The 15,792-nt window shown below is 37.0% G+C and overlaps 1 protein-coding gene across 3 annotated transcripts in view; it reads left to right on the top strand.

The window, feature by feature from the left end:
* Nucleotides 1–15,792, top strand: part of LOC136881030 (polycomb protein Sfmbt) — a 381,497-nt gene that overhangs the window by 188,616 nt on the left and 177,089 nt on the right. For all 3 annotated transcript variants that reach the window (XM_067153628.2, XM_067153622.2, XM_067153627.2), the window contains exons 8-9: nt 6,441–6,558; nt 6,985–7,109. In XM_067153628.2, the coding sequence (XP_067009729.2) occupies nt 6,441–6,558; nt 6,985–7,109 (243 nt within the window). The remainder of the gene's footprint in view (nt 1–6,440; nt 6,559–6,984; nt 7,110–15,792) is intronic.

Below are 15,792 nucleotides of genomic sequence, written 5' to 3'. Positions count from 1 at the left end.
GAAGAGACAATAAATTCAACCGGCAATCACGGAAAGAACCACTTTTAGAAGGCGGTGCGAAAGAATGACGAGAGCGGATTATTTAAACCGATTATTGAAAAAAAAATCTTCCATTAGAACAAATCTCAATTCAGCACTGCATCGAAGAAAGGACGGAGTCGAGTAAAGAAACCAGTACTTATCAGATTCTTTAATCAATTATTGGAGAAAAGATCAAATCTACGATAACCCGCTTAACATCAGCTGTGGTTGACACATATACGTGAGATTATAGACCAGCTGTTAGGAAACGTCAAGTTGGATCTGTACTACGTCACGGTTGGGCTCGGAACATTGTATTTGCCCGATACTGCACAACTTCAAGAGAGCTTAATTAAACGGAAAATAAAGTGCAATTCTAAAAGCACGAAAGATTCGCACCGTTTCGGCGAGCAAGGCAGTTGAAATAAGGACGATATTTAGAGCTCTTATAAGCAAATTAGACGGACCAAATTACACATATACTTTTCGCATTAGCACTACGAAGCAGATTATAGCATGTATGAATCAACTAATGCTTTGTGTTATTCTGTCCTTGACGCAATGAAGACCACTATGATGTTCTAAGAAGCTGAGGCAGAGACTACTCCGACTATGGTGGCGTTTCACGAGATTGATGACCCAGGAGGGCGGTAATCAGCTGTGAGGACGAGATGGACCCGATTACCTAAGCCGAACCATGGAGCGAGGCCTACCATCCCATGACGATTAACAGCGAGATGGAAATCACTACCCAATAAGCAAAGTTAAGTCCCCATTTGAGTCGTGTCGTAAGTAGAAACCTTTATCCTTTTGGTTAATATATAATGTGCATTATGACATTGTGTGTGCGTAGTTAATATACGAGTGTACTTACAAGGAAATAGGTATTCATCTGAAGTTACCGTAAATCCCAGACATAGGTGTAAAATACCAGTGAATGCCGTTCGTAAGTTTGTCAATATGGTAGTAGAGAAGTGATTGATATTTTTCTTAATTCGTTGTCAGTGAAGTGTTAGAATATTAAGTGGAAGCTAATATACATGCGTGATGGCTTTAACAAAATAACAAGCGTAAAGATCGTATTTAGGGAATGTTTACAATAAATATAATGGCACAGTTTTAAGGTTACGATGTGCTGTTCTTTGATACTATGACAGTAATGATAATGATTTATATATGTGTAGGTTATGGCACATATGTTGCGTATTTTGATGAAACGAGTGCTTCGATTACGAATGCTACGCGATAATTGAAATGTTAAATGGTGAATGTAATAAGCATATGAGTTGATAGTATATTTTGATGGTGATAGTTATTGTTATTTAGGAAGTTGGTCATAGTATTCTTCGAGAGATGGTAGTATGTGTAGGTTGCACATGCTAAGGTATAGGTATTGAAACATACTGTTTTCAATTGCTATTTTATTCCCTAATATATATATAATACAGATTAGGATACGATCTCAATGCCATCAGTATAGAATTAATTGAGTGAGTAGGATCATCAGAAGAGCCGAGAGGCCATCTACGTCAATATTTAGGCCTTCACTGACATACCTATGATTGTTTTTATGTATTCTCACATACGGCAATTTAACTTATGATTTTATGAGAGCAGTTTAACACATCACTGGTAACTTAGTCTTTCATATGTGGATTTTAGATGAAGATAGAGTCTTCCTATGTGTCAATTTTTCCACCTATGGTATTATTAGTTGGAAGATTAATTAGATACACTTGGTAATGCTATATTAAGTCATATACGCACTTTAATTGAATTTCAACCATGAATTAAAATAATAATTGAATGATTTAGTCACATAAACCTTATAATGAAATTAATTTAAGATTGCTTACGACTTAAAGTGGACTTAGATTTGCTTATATGGAGGTCAGTTGAAATGAAATATGAAACATACAAAAATTTGAAACCTCAACTAGAGAAAAATCCCTAATGGACAGACATTAATTTTCTCACACGATTTTTCTACTGTGCGTGGACATTGATGTGAAGTGTTCAGCCGAGTGATATGCATTTCTTTTATTGCATGTGAATTTAGGTTCAGACGATTGAATTTTGGTAATTTTAAGAAGCAACCCAGCTTAATATTGAAAGATTCCAGATCTTAATTAATTGATTGATTGATTAATTATTGGCCACCTTCTTTGCGTTTTCACATTTTCAATTGAAACCCAACTTGAACATTGTATATAGTAGGGAGTATAGCTTGTTTACTTAACTCATTTGGATGCATCCAATTTTTACAATTACAGTAGAGTCTCGCTCAACCGACCTTCGCTTATCCGACACTCCGTGTTATCCGACACTGGTAGGCTTAATTTGATCTTTAGATGGATGCAATTCTGGGACACGGGGTGTGGAGGGTGCGACTGTGGGACAAGCACTAGCAGTCATGCGGTAGGATTTTGCAATGTAGTATTGGTTGGGTGCGGATGTTATCATATCCTCTCTGAGTATGGCGAGTAAACGTAAGAAAGTGTTTCTGTGGAAGACAAGTAGAGTGGGTTAAAGAGACTGGACAAAGGGGAAACTCTCCAAAAAAATGGCTTCAGATTATGGTGTTGGACATGTTACAGTGGGAGGCTGGAAACATACGAGGGAATAAATTGAAAAGTGGTGCTCTACCAGAGCAACAAGTGATGCACTGAAAATTAGAAAAAAAACAATGAAAAATGTGAGTACATAAAAGTAAGTGAAGCACTATTTCTTTGGTTCACTAAAAACCAGGAAAAGGGCTTGTCAATATCTGGTCCCATTCTGCAAGAAATGGCGGTGTATATCCAGTAGGAGTTTAATAAAGGGACCCTGATTTTACTGCTATTGCTGGGTGGCTTGATCGGTGGGAAAAACGGTACGGCATTGGGCAGCTTAATATCTGTGGAGAAGAACTGCCAGCTAAATCCGATGAGGTTGTGAAATTTAAAAGACAATTTCAAGAAATAATTCTTGCTGAAGGATTAACCGGTGATCAGATTTTTCATTGTGATGAGACTGGGCTGAATTTCAAGATGCTGAGATCGAAACTCTTGCAGCCCAAGCCAAGACGTCTGCACCTGGCTACAGGCGTAGTAAGAAAAGAGTACTGCATCTACTGTACAATTGAATTAATAAGACAATAAATAGAGTCCCGCAAAACATAGTACGTAATACAGTATAGTCTTCCTGTTTGTTTTAGTTCATTTTCAAAGTTATTCTGTATTATCCGACATTTTCGGTGATCCGACGTACTCCAGGTCCCGTTTAGGTCGGATAATCGAGACTCTACTGTATGTTGAATAATTTTACTTGATTATATAATTTTTTTTTTTTTTTCATTTAATTTCCTTGGATACTACTTAATTATGATACAATTCTTTGACAGGCCAGGATTAAGACATAGATAAATGAGGCCTGATTTCATTTTTTTTTTAATGTTAGAGGTTTCTCTAAACCTGTTTTCTCCAATGCAACATAATTACATCATTTAGAGATGCTGATTGCGTAGGAAACCAGCCACATTATATTTATAATTTTTCAAGATATTCTACCGTTATTTCAAATCATACTTAGACCAATTTATTAATAAAAGCTGAGTAGTGAAAACATTAAAATTCTTTCAATGTCTACTTAGAATAAGTACTAGATATAAGCTTATAATGACTAATTCTGATTGCGATTATGATGATGACATGTATGGAATTCTTGACAAGCCATGATAATCTGATTTTTACGATAAATTTCGGCATCATACAAGTACGGTAACCGACTGATAGCGTGTTGAAGACGTTCATCTACGTAGGTTGGGATTTACCGTAGGCCATCGGTGTACTGTCTCACGCGGAACTCACAACCCAGCAATATTTGGCAGATGGAATTGTTATTAAGAGCTAGTCTGGAACTCGTGTATCCCCACCTGGACAGTATTATCAGCAGTGATAGCAAGTGTACTTCTTGGTTCAAAATACAAAAATACAGTAAAACTGTGTTAAGAAGTTTTCAAGGAATCATTAAAATAAAATTAAAAAAGAGGAGGAAAATTCATAAAAGGGGTAATGCCTGAATACTTATTCCCTGAAATACACGTGAAACACGTAGTTGGCAGATTTCTTTGTTTGTGAATTATTCCATATTAATCCAATATATACAAGTTATGGGCTGCTAAAAGGAGAGCCACAACATTTAAATTTGATTACCATGACATACGAATATATTTTTAGAGATGAAGTAAAATAATTGAACATACTATATTATATAAAAATATTTGATAAGAGGAAACATTTTTGAGACTCTATACCATTAATGCACGTATTCTTGCTCACGTGTATGTCTATATTCTGAAGATTTAAAACTCTCAAATTACTAATACAATTTCCACAAGCTTAATAGATAGAGTAAATATTAAAGGGTGCTGCTCTCTACACACCTTTCCTACACTTCTTATTTAAAATTTAAGACATGGGGGACTGAAAGGAGGTGAAACAAACATGAAAACATAGACATACAAGAACAGTAATAATATAATATAGGTAGCAATAATATTTTATATTCTACATCTTTTCCTTGTTTTATAACTTGTAAAATTTGATGTTTTGATGCTTTTATGCTTTATGTCGCACCGACGCAGATAGGTCTTATGGCGACAATGGGATAGGAAGAGCCTAGGAACCGGAAGAAAGCGGCCCTGGCCTTAATTAAGATACAGCCCCAGCATTTGTCTGGTGTGAAAATGGGAAACCACGGAAAACCATCTTCAGGGCTGCCGACAGTGGGGTTCGAACCCACTATCTCCCGGATGCAAGCTCACAGCCACGCTCCTCTAACCAATTTGATTCTTAGGGGCCCCATTTTATGGTGAATAAAAATCTTTGATACAAAAACTGGATCAATGTTTGTGTTACTGTTTATAAAAGACATAAATTTAATGTTATTTTGCATAAGAACGAAAGTACATATCTCTTCATAATATGAAAATATTTTGGATAGGGCTGTGTTCATGTTGCAGCAAGCTTTGATGCACCACATGATAGGTACTGTCCAAATGAATTACCTTGTCAGTATGGGTTTCAAATTCTATTCTTGACTTTTATTCTTGACAAATTTATGCATCTTCAAAACCATGAGTTCCTAATAAATTTTTACCATTAAGGTTGTAGATGTGTTCGGGTTAGGGCTCCAGTAGCACAGATTTCACCCCACGACACTCAACTGCCTTAACTTTGAGATGCTCCCAATAAGGCTTTTGAAGCTCGACGTGGGTGATTTTGAACTTCTTGTGGAATTCTGATCATTCGATCTATTCTCTCAAATGCATTTTCAATTATTTTGAAACCATTCATTATCCATGCGGTGCAATATTTCACCAAAGATTTATTTTTTTGCATTTCTTCGCACCACAATTTTCTCAAATGTTCACTATTTGAATTTTGTTCTGTCCCTTCTTGAAAAGGTTAAACATCCCACTATCGGCAGCCCTGAAAATGGTTTTCCGTGGTTTCCCATTTTCACACCAGGCAAATGCTGGGGCTGTACCTTAATTAAGGCCACGGCCGCTTCCTTCCAACTCCTAGGCCTTTCCTATCCCATCGTCGCCATAAGACCTATCTGTGTCGGTGCGACGTAAAGCCCCTAGCAAAAAAAAAAAAAAAAGGTTAAACATGGTTTTTACTTTACACGGTACACTGGGAGCTACACGGTTACGTGCTATGGCGTCCCAGTGAACTCGGGGAGTCAGTAGACGGTTTGGCCATCAGTCATATCATTATGCTTTATGATTTGAGTATTCTTCATTAAATGTTATGCAAAATTTCAGAACTTCGTCAAGAAAAGAAAGTACCATAAATAATCAGAATTTCACTTTAAAGTGTACATTTCTTATACAAGACACATTGCATTATTTTGAGAGCGTGAAATTATACAAATTTCGATATAGGGAAGCTTGAAACAGAATATACTTGCTTTAGGTACAATATAACAATGATCTGTGAATCCGTCACTCGCAAAAATTAGATATCTCTATTAATTATTTGGTTTAATGCATTGTTTTCACTGCTGATTCAAATAATGGCACCGATCTTGAAAGCCAAGAATAATGGTAGAGAAGATTCGTCATGGTGACCACACGGCACCTCATAATCTGTAGGCCTTTGGGCTGAGCAGTAGTTGCCTGGTAGGCCAAGCCCCTTAAGACTGTTGTGAATTTTTTTTTCTTACCACTGAATGATGCATGAAGTTATACTCATGTGAGTATAAAATGAAAAGTAATTTATTTAATGTGTTGTTACCATATTAAGTTAAACATGTTGCATACTCTTCAGATGGTTAAGTGTAAGAGAGGGCCTTAAGCTGTAACTTCACTGCTAATAAAAGCATTATCCTTCTATCTGACTACTTGACATCATAATATCAAAATTATTTTTCAGCTATTGAGGATAAGTACAAAGACTGGAAAGAATTCCTAGTAAAAAGACTGACTGGTGCCCGTACGTTGCCTTCTAATTTCTACAACAAAGTGAGCGAAAGTCTGACATCCAGATTTAGGTAAGACTTGCTCTGAAAAATCTAATTGTTTCAGTAGATGTATTTTAAATATTCAGCATTGAATTCATTTGTTTGAATGTATATAATAGAGTGAAAAGTTATTTCAAATTCAGAGGGAGTAAATTTTTATAAAATGAAATTTTTATATGCATCCTTTTGATTAACATTTCATTTAAGTCACAGTTTAGTGCATCTATTATTTATCCACATTGCACACCTAGGTGGGAAAATCTGAAGCCATTCTACTGTCTTTTATCATATTTATCTCTAAGTGTGCTTTATTTAGAACCTAAATGATGTTATTTAAACTGAATCAACTAATTTTATTATTTATTTATTTATTTAGTTAGTTAGTTAATTAATTTGTTTGTTTGTTTGTTTGTGTGTTTGTTTGTTATTACTAAAAGAAATGTTCTGTATCCAAAGGTGTGGTATGAATCTGGAAGTTGTGGACAAAAACCGAATCTCTAGAGTGAAAGTTGCAACCATCAAGAACATTATCGGCAAGCGACTTCATGTGATGTACTACAATGCAGAAGCTGATGATAATGGTGAGGATAATGATTACTGTTTCTTTATACATTTATTGCAATGTATTGTAAAACTACTCTTTGTGATAGCCAGTTTAATCTTGAAGTGCAGCTGAATGCTGGAGAGTGTATTATTCATATACAGTAAAATCTTGATTATCAATTCTAATGCCCGGAAAGGGGTGAACTGTTAAACATTTAAAAAAATTAAAACATTGATAATCCCTAGTATTAATTGGACTGTACATAAAATACATACCTTATAACCTTAAAATGCAGTGCATGAAACCCACTGTAAAACCAAAATGTAGTCAATGCAACAACAATACATACTAAATATTCACGTAAGTTACCAGCAGAACATTAAGCTGCTTTAGAAAAAGTAGCTTTCTAATTACAACAGTGTCTGAAAAACCCATATCATCCTCTTGCTCCAAGAATTTCATCACAGTTTCAGCCAACTCAAGTGCTGTCTGAATCAGTACTCAATTGTTTGCGACGCACTCTTCTTCCCTGGTGTCATGTCAGATGCGACCGGTGCCACTAGTGACCTCATAATTTGTAACCGTGTCGGATGCGACCAGTGCTGACAACCCAATTTTCATTTAATAAGCTAGGTCATCATCCATGATCAGGTAAGCTGAATCAGAACCAGAAAAGATTAGAAAATAGGCCCAAAATGTATAGCACTGCTTACTGGGTAGAGAATTAAATTTTTCTTTGTTTTCTTCAAATAGTGAACTGCTATAACCGCAAACCGCACACAACATTTAATTATGCACACCGAATTAGTCTAGAAATACAGAAGAAATTTCCAGTCCCGAAAATTATTACATAAGAGCAGTGCACTTTTATATTCGATTTAACATAATTCACAATAGGGCAAAACCTGCATTTAGCATTAAAGAAATGTTAAAATTCTCAAATATTTATTTCTATTCGTTTTGGTTATGGAGCATAAAGAACATATGAAAAAGACGTCATAGGCTTGATACACATCCGACTGCGGCCGCTGTAGTACAGTAGAAGAGAACCCCCATTTTAATGATAATGTTATTATAACCTTTGAAATTCCCTATATTAATCTCAGCAATATCCTTCGGTTATAATGAGAACCCTTTTACTGATTCATTCATTATTACGGGCAAATTTGGGCATTACTGTTTATCCGTTATCAATATTCATACACTCCACTCCAGTGTTTATATTGAATGCAATTCATCTTCCGTATCGATTCCTCACTACGCGCGAGTGAGTCACTCTTAAGCGAGCGTTAGGTCTCCTCACAACTCCAACCAAGACAGACTCATTCCCTTCGCTCCAACTCGTGTAAACAAACAAACATCAGGAAATCGGGAGGTTGTGGGTTCGGATCCCACTGGTGTTCGGCTGGCCATTTTTGTTCTGTACTTAACATCTCTTCAACACGTACTACATGTACGTAACACGACCTAATACGTTGAAAGTCTGTTTCGATCAGGATAATATGTTTTCCCAATAAGTACAATGCCAGCAGGTGTTAACTCCTTAGAAATAAAGGCGGAAGTAATTGATTGCTTAATTTTAATACTAGCTACTCAAATAAAATAATGTGGTACTTTACATTGATGCTTTCACGGCCCGCATTTATAGACATGATACTTCTCATTCTCAAGATACAGCGGTGAACATAACTAATTTCAGAGGTTAGGTTATGTACTTTCGTGTCTTGTTAAATTTCAGAAAGGCTGTTCCCATGTAAATTTATAGTGAAAATGTTTTCATTATTCTACAGGGAGCTTGAAATATGTTTTCATAATACATGCGTGGTAAACGTAGGTTAGGTGACGCCTTTTGAAGTAAGAAAATGGAAATGTTTGAACAATCCTCTGGATTGATGCTATTACAGTTTTTAAGAATGAAACTGAATATGCATGTTCAGACTATTGGAATTAGAAATTCCTTGCTAATGAGTAAGCCGTTCCCTGAAGATGGTTTTTCCGTGGTTTCCCATTTTCACATCAGGCAAATGCTGGGGCTGTACCTTAATTAAGGCCGCTTCCTCCCAACTCCTAGCCCTTTCCTGTCCTATCGTAGCCATGGTGCAACGTAAAGCCACTAGCGAGTAAGCCGCTGCTTAGAAAACATCTGTGAAAATGTTTAAACTAACTAATTGCTATTCATGAGGTATATTTTGGGCTTATGTCTTGTAATTAATTGTAAACACACTCTACACGTTTCAAAAGGAACCTTGCCTATCTTCATCAGGGGCCGTGAAAGTCTAAATGATAATAACCAATTGCTGTTTCATACCCATTTTAATGATTTTTTGTGTGAGTTTGGTATCTTTTATGGAAAATCATGTATAACATTATGAAAATGAAATGGCGTTCGGCTCACCAGATAGAGGTCTTTTGACACCCTTAGGCGACCTGCGCGTCATGCTGAGGATGAAATGATGATGAAGACGACACGTACACCCAGCCCCCGTGCCAGTGAAATTAACCAATGATGGTTAAAATTCCCAACCCTGCTGGGAATCAAACCCGGGACCCCTGTGACCAAAGGCCCGCATACTAACCATTTAGCCCTGGAGCCGGATATGTAACATTATAAGAATGTTTAACCGAATCGGATTTGCATCACAGACAAAAATCTGTCAAAATGAAGCTCAAACCGTAACTGTACTACAGTGTGTAGGGTAGATATCTGGTTTTGTTGCTGTCACTGTGTAAATAATATACGATGGTACAGTTTATGTTAATACAGGCAAAGATTTCTGGAAAATGTGTGCTTTATAGTGAAACCTCGATTTAAGGTTAAAAATTTCAGGTCCCTGTAAAAACATTAAATAGGTGTTCTACTGTAGTTTTTTCCAGAACTCAACCATTGACGTTTCTTTGTAAAGAAAGTGGCCTAGAATTTCCTGTTTATAATGTGCCTTATAGATTGCAAAGACGGCTTGGTCCATCGGCTGAATTAATAATGTTTCATTTGGCAGCCAATAGGAAACAAAAATGTTTCTGCCGTCTAAAAAGTAAACTCGTGTCCTCATCCCGAGGTGATGCAGCTCTTTTCAGGCACACCCCGATTGGAAGTGAGCTGCATATACCATTTCAACCACCTACCAGCCCTCCTGACATTCTTAAATTTCTGGCAGTACCGGGAATCGAACCCGGACCCCCAAGGACGGCAGCTAATAACACTAACCGTTATGCTACAGAGGCGGTTCTGTCCTCTGATTTCAACTCTGTATCAACGGGGTGAGAGAGTGCATTATCAAGATGAAGGACGGCCTTTGATGGCAAACTTTTGGACGCCAAAAAATCTCAAACCCGTGGAACAAACTTATTGTGGAAGCAAGTCCTGAAAATATTGCGTGCCAACCATGCTGATTTGTTATGACAATAATCTACTGGAAAATATTTCATCACTGTTCCTTTACAAGAACACAGATTTACTTTTTTATTTTTTTTACCAACAACAGCTAATTTTAATTTATGGTCGCCACTAGCGTTCGCACAGCACAAGATGGTAACGCGCTCTTTACTATATTTGTGACCAGGAGATGATTTCTCTTCAGCAGCTGCTAGTGTTTTACCGGGTAAGTACTAACAGTAAAGTCCAGTTTCATCGGCATTGTACATTTGACTTGAAACAAAATTATATCTCTCAATTATACACTTAAACTCGTATCTAAAGTTTTCTGCTGCACTGCTGTCGCCACTTATTTTTTCTCCGATGTTTAATTCTCGAATGCTATGTCTGCCCTTAAATCTCTGTAGCCAACCGTTAGACACTGGCGAGGAGAGAGCCCCTTCTTTTCGTGAAAAATTTGTGCCTGCCTTGTTAGGATAGGACCACTAATCGGTACACCTTCACCTCGCTTTTGCTGAAACCACATGAATAACATAGCATCCAGTTCTTTTAAAAATTAATCTTTCATCATTTTTCTTTTTGCGAGTCCATGCAAACTTGTGATACAAATTCTTATAATTTTGTTAATTACCACCTATTCAATACAATAAAAATGTAATAAAAACTTCCATGTTTATTAATAAATAATTTATTATAATAATAATAATATCAATAATAATAATAATAATAATTAGACGAGTTAAACGTGCCTACCACCTCAATAGATTGTCGGAAATCGATTACGATTTCAAAAGGAACAACACTCGAAATTTCTGTAGAACTTTTAGAGAAGAATTGACTAACTACAAACCCCCTAGTATTTGTTTTCGTCGCATCGATGGAACACTTGAGCCGAATACAAAAGCCAACTGTGACATCTTAAAGCAGTACTTTGAGGCGTTACATAACTGTGAACCTCCTGCCGAAAAACTGCAATTCAGCATATCCACCCCCAAACCATGACTCACTTCCACCAACACATGACGAGATACAGAATATTGTATTAAATCTGAAAAACAACAAAGCACCAGAGGAAGATGGTGTAACTGCCGAGATGCTCAGGATCGAAGGTGAGGTCATTATTGACCGATTACAAGCCATCATTGCGGATATATGGGAGAGCGAAATCATACCTGCAGAGTGGACAGCTGCTTTGATTCATCCCCTACACAAAAAGGGTGACAAGACAGATCCGAACAATTACCGAGGTATCTCTCTCCTCTCAATTGCTTACAAAGTATTCTCTCGTGCTCTTCGTACCAGATTAGAACAACAGGCAGAATGGAAGATTGGAGAATATCAGGCGGGCTTCAGACCTCACCGATCGTCTGCAGAACAGATCTGGAATCTCAAGATGATTCTCCAACATCGCCAATCAATTCGAACAGTGGTCACTTTTGTTGACTTTAAAAAAGCTTACGACTTGATTGACCGTGCCACCCTATTAGATGTACTTTATGAATATGGTGTTGACAACAAAACAACGAAGTTAATCCAACAGACTTTAACTAACACAACTTCTAAAGTGAAATTCATGGGCGAAATCTCCGAATCATTTGAGATAAGAACAGGCGTGAGGCAGGGTGATGGATTATCTCCACTGCTGTTCAATCTTGTACTAGATAAGATCGTCAGAACATGGGAGAAAGAAGTACACGGGATAAATATGGGAACGAGAGATAAGTGAATCAATATTAAGTGTCTTGCCTTTGCTGACGACCTAGCAATAATCACCCGCACTCCCGAGGAACCCAGAACCGCTCTTGAGGATCTGCATGAGATTACTATTAAGACTGGCCTCCAAATATCATATTTGAAAACACAATATATGGACTCCAAGAACACCAGTGTGGAATCACTTGGGACCAAATATGGCAATATCACACGAGTTAAACATTTCAAGTACTTAGGTGAAATTATCGGAAGCACTGGTAAGGACAGGATAGCCAACAAAACCTGTGTCGAAAAATTACGTAAAGCCTACACAGTCACCTGGAATATCTACAATAAGAAATCCCTTTCCATCCAAGCCAAGCTGCGTCACTACCATACAGTAGTTCTTCCTGAAGCACTCTACGCGATTGAAACATCAACACTGACCATCAATATCAATGACATCGAGAAAATGGAACGGCAAATACTTAGGAAAATATTTGGACCAAAGTTCCAAGATGGAATATGGATGCGCAAAAGCTCGGAAGAACTCTACTCGCTGACCGAAAGATTCACTTCAATCGCCCGGAAAAGATGTATGCAATTCTACGGACATCTAGCACGAATGGACGACTCGCGACTGACCAAGAAAATCTTCCTCATTATCAGCGGAACCCAACAAAATAAAGTACGGTGGCTTGCTGACACCCAAAAAGATCTCGCAGAAGTCGGCGTTGACCCACTGACAACTACACGGGCTACATTTAGACACAAAATTAACTTTTGCACAGCTTTGCAGCCAGACAATGTACAAGAAACTTGAAACTCCAGGAGGCATGGACTCGAGAAAGACGACAGACTCACAGTGAGAGGATGAAGAAGATTTGGAAGGATAAGAGAATCAAGAAGAAGAATGCTAACTAATGGTTCTACGTGCTCCTTAGAAGGCCTAACGCGCATATATATATATATATATATAAATAAATAGTTAATAAATATGTAAGTTTTTATTACGTTTTTATTGAATAGGTGGTAATTAACAGAATTATAAGAATTTGTATCACAAGTAGATCTTCAATACAGACAAAAAATGAAATTTATAACCTGTCGGAACCTGCCGCAAACTTTGTATTTATTCTTCATTAGGTCGCACACTGTTGTCACACCACCACCGAACTCTGATGCTAAATTTGAGACTGATTCACCTTTCAATTATATTCACTTTATTTTCAATTGTTAAAACTACACATTTTCTCTTTGCTGTAGGGTTCGAACTCAGCATTTTTCGGCTGTTAAAACGGAAAATAAATGTTCAACTTTATCAATACTCACCTTTACTTGCTTTGCACTACAGCATGTAGCCTACCTATCTATTAATAATGGAGGTTGACTGTGACGGACCGCTAGGTTGGTTTCCGATTCCTGTGCATTGTGAAATATTTATAATACAGTAGCCTAAGTGGTGCAAATATTTATCCTTGACAGAGAAAGTTACCAAAGATATGTACATAGAGATGTTACACGCTATCAAAATAAGTTGTAGGTATCATTCAGAAGTAAAAATGACCAGCATACCATACTCTACGCTCTGTGGGCTGGGAGAGGGCACATTGCATTATTCGTCAATAATGGAATGGATAATAAAGTCGGTGACTGTTGAATTCGAATAGCATCCCCCTTTTTTGTAACAATTAAATTAAATAATTTCACACAACATAAAATTACCTGGTAAAAATTGTATGAAGTCATGTCTTCAATGCCGATTGCCAGTCTATGCGCATGTATGTACAGTAGTTATGTTATGATTGTGGACTCATGAATTGGAGAGTCATTGTACAGTCGCTCCAGGAAAGAATACTGTATCAAGATATCTTGACATCAAGAGCCGGGCTGAATGGCTCAGGCGAGGTGAGGAAACAGGAAGCAACACAATAGTAAAAACAAAAAAACAAACGAATCAACACTCAGAAGTTTACCTTATGACTTTTGGCTAACAGTCATGTTAATATTTTCCGTTTCCGCTAGTATTATGTCCCTGGTACATTCTGTATGTTTTGCAGCATGAAGTAAGCAAAATTGGCACGTACACTACAGAATGTCCCCAAGTCTCAATTATTTAAAAGAATTTCCATATCTTAAGAATCTTGATGAATACCATTATCATGAATTTAACGCATGTGCCACATCACAAATATAAGAGGAAGTTGACAAAATTGTTTTAACGGCTAATCCCCAGGAGATAGATTATTTCTTTATCTTCTATAAATCAGGGAAATATTGCTGATTTTATTGCTTAAGTCTGTATAATTTCACCAAAAAACTTTTTGAAATATAATGACCCTTTCCCGCCCACATTTTCACACCGCTTATCCCCAGGTTTCAACCTATTATTTAGGAAAAATTGAAGCAGCATGAATTGCTTCAGAAAATGTTAAATATAATAAAAACTATTGATCACAATGTATTCAAAATTCAATAATATTAGAAAACAACATCACATCCATTTCTCTATTCATATTCATAAGGTTGTTCGTTCAAACCTTGACCACCATATTGGTGATACTCGACACAGAGGTAGGCTGCATTTGTCACAATGTCATGTTGTCTGAATCCCTCTAAACCAATAATCACATGATTGTGGAAGTGGAATGATGCCCATGTATATAATGAAACGTTTGTGTTACCTGAATTGCCACGGCATCGCCATCAGGTCCGATTTCTCAATATGCATTTTCACTTATACGATGGTTATCACTAAAATTATCTTCGTTGACATGTTGTTCACTCATTACAGGATATTAGAATCATTCTCTATTGACGGTTTTCACTTTACAAAGCAAAAAATTAAATGTATCCTCCTAATTCAATACAAAACATAATTCCATCATTAGATGGACCAATAAAATTCAAACATATTTCGATTTTGCCATAGTCAGTGAAATAAGGGTGTTGAAGTAATCTACATAATATAAGCTAAAAATGTGCTAAAAACATAATGAATGACAAATGAAAAAACAAAAGACACAGATGTAAATAAATACAATAATATATAGAATATTTACATCACCAGGTGGAGCAATAAATAACTCGCTCAGACAAATTCAGTGATTAAAGGGTTAGTATAAAATGTACATTCATACACACACGCGCGCGCGCGCACACACACACACACACACACACACACACACACACATCATCATCATCATTATAGACTGTTATGCCTTTCAGCGTGCAGTCTGCAAGCCTCTGTGAATTTATTAAACGTCGCCACAATCCTCGATTTTCAACTAGTGTTGTGGCCTCATTTAGTTCTATACCCCTTATCTGTAAATCAATAGGAACTGAGTCTAACCATCGTTGTCTTGGTCTACCTCTACTTCTCTTACCCTCCATAACAGAGTCCATTATTCTCCTAGGTAACCTATCCCCCTCCATTTGCCTCACATGACCCCACCACTGAAGCCACTTTATGTGTACAGCTTCATCCATCGAGTTGATACCTAAATTAACCTTCATATCCTCATTCCGAGTACCCTCCTGCCGTTGTTCCCCCTGTTTGTACCAGCAATCATTCTTGCTACTTTCATGTCTGTTACTTCTAACTTATGAATAAGATATCCTGAGTCCACCCAGCTTTTGCTCCCGTAAAGCAAAG

This window comes from Anabrus simplex, chromosome 9 (genome assembly GCF_040414725.1).
Source record: "Anabrus simplex isolate iqAnaSimp1 chromosome 9, ASM4041472v1, whole genome shotgun sequence".
Lineage (NCBI taxonomy): Eukaryota > Metazoa > Arthropoda > Insecta > Orthoptera > Tettigoniidae > Anabrus > Anabrus simplex.
Note: the sequence above shows the minus strand (reverse complement) of the source record. Positions and strands in the feature narration are given on the sequence as shown.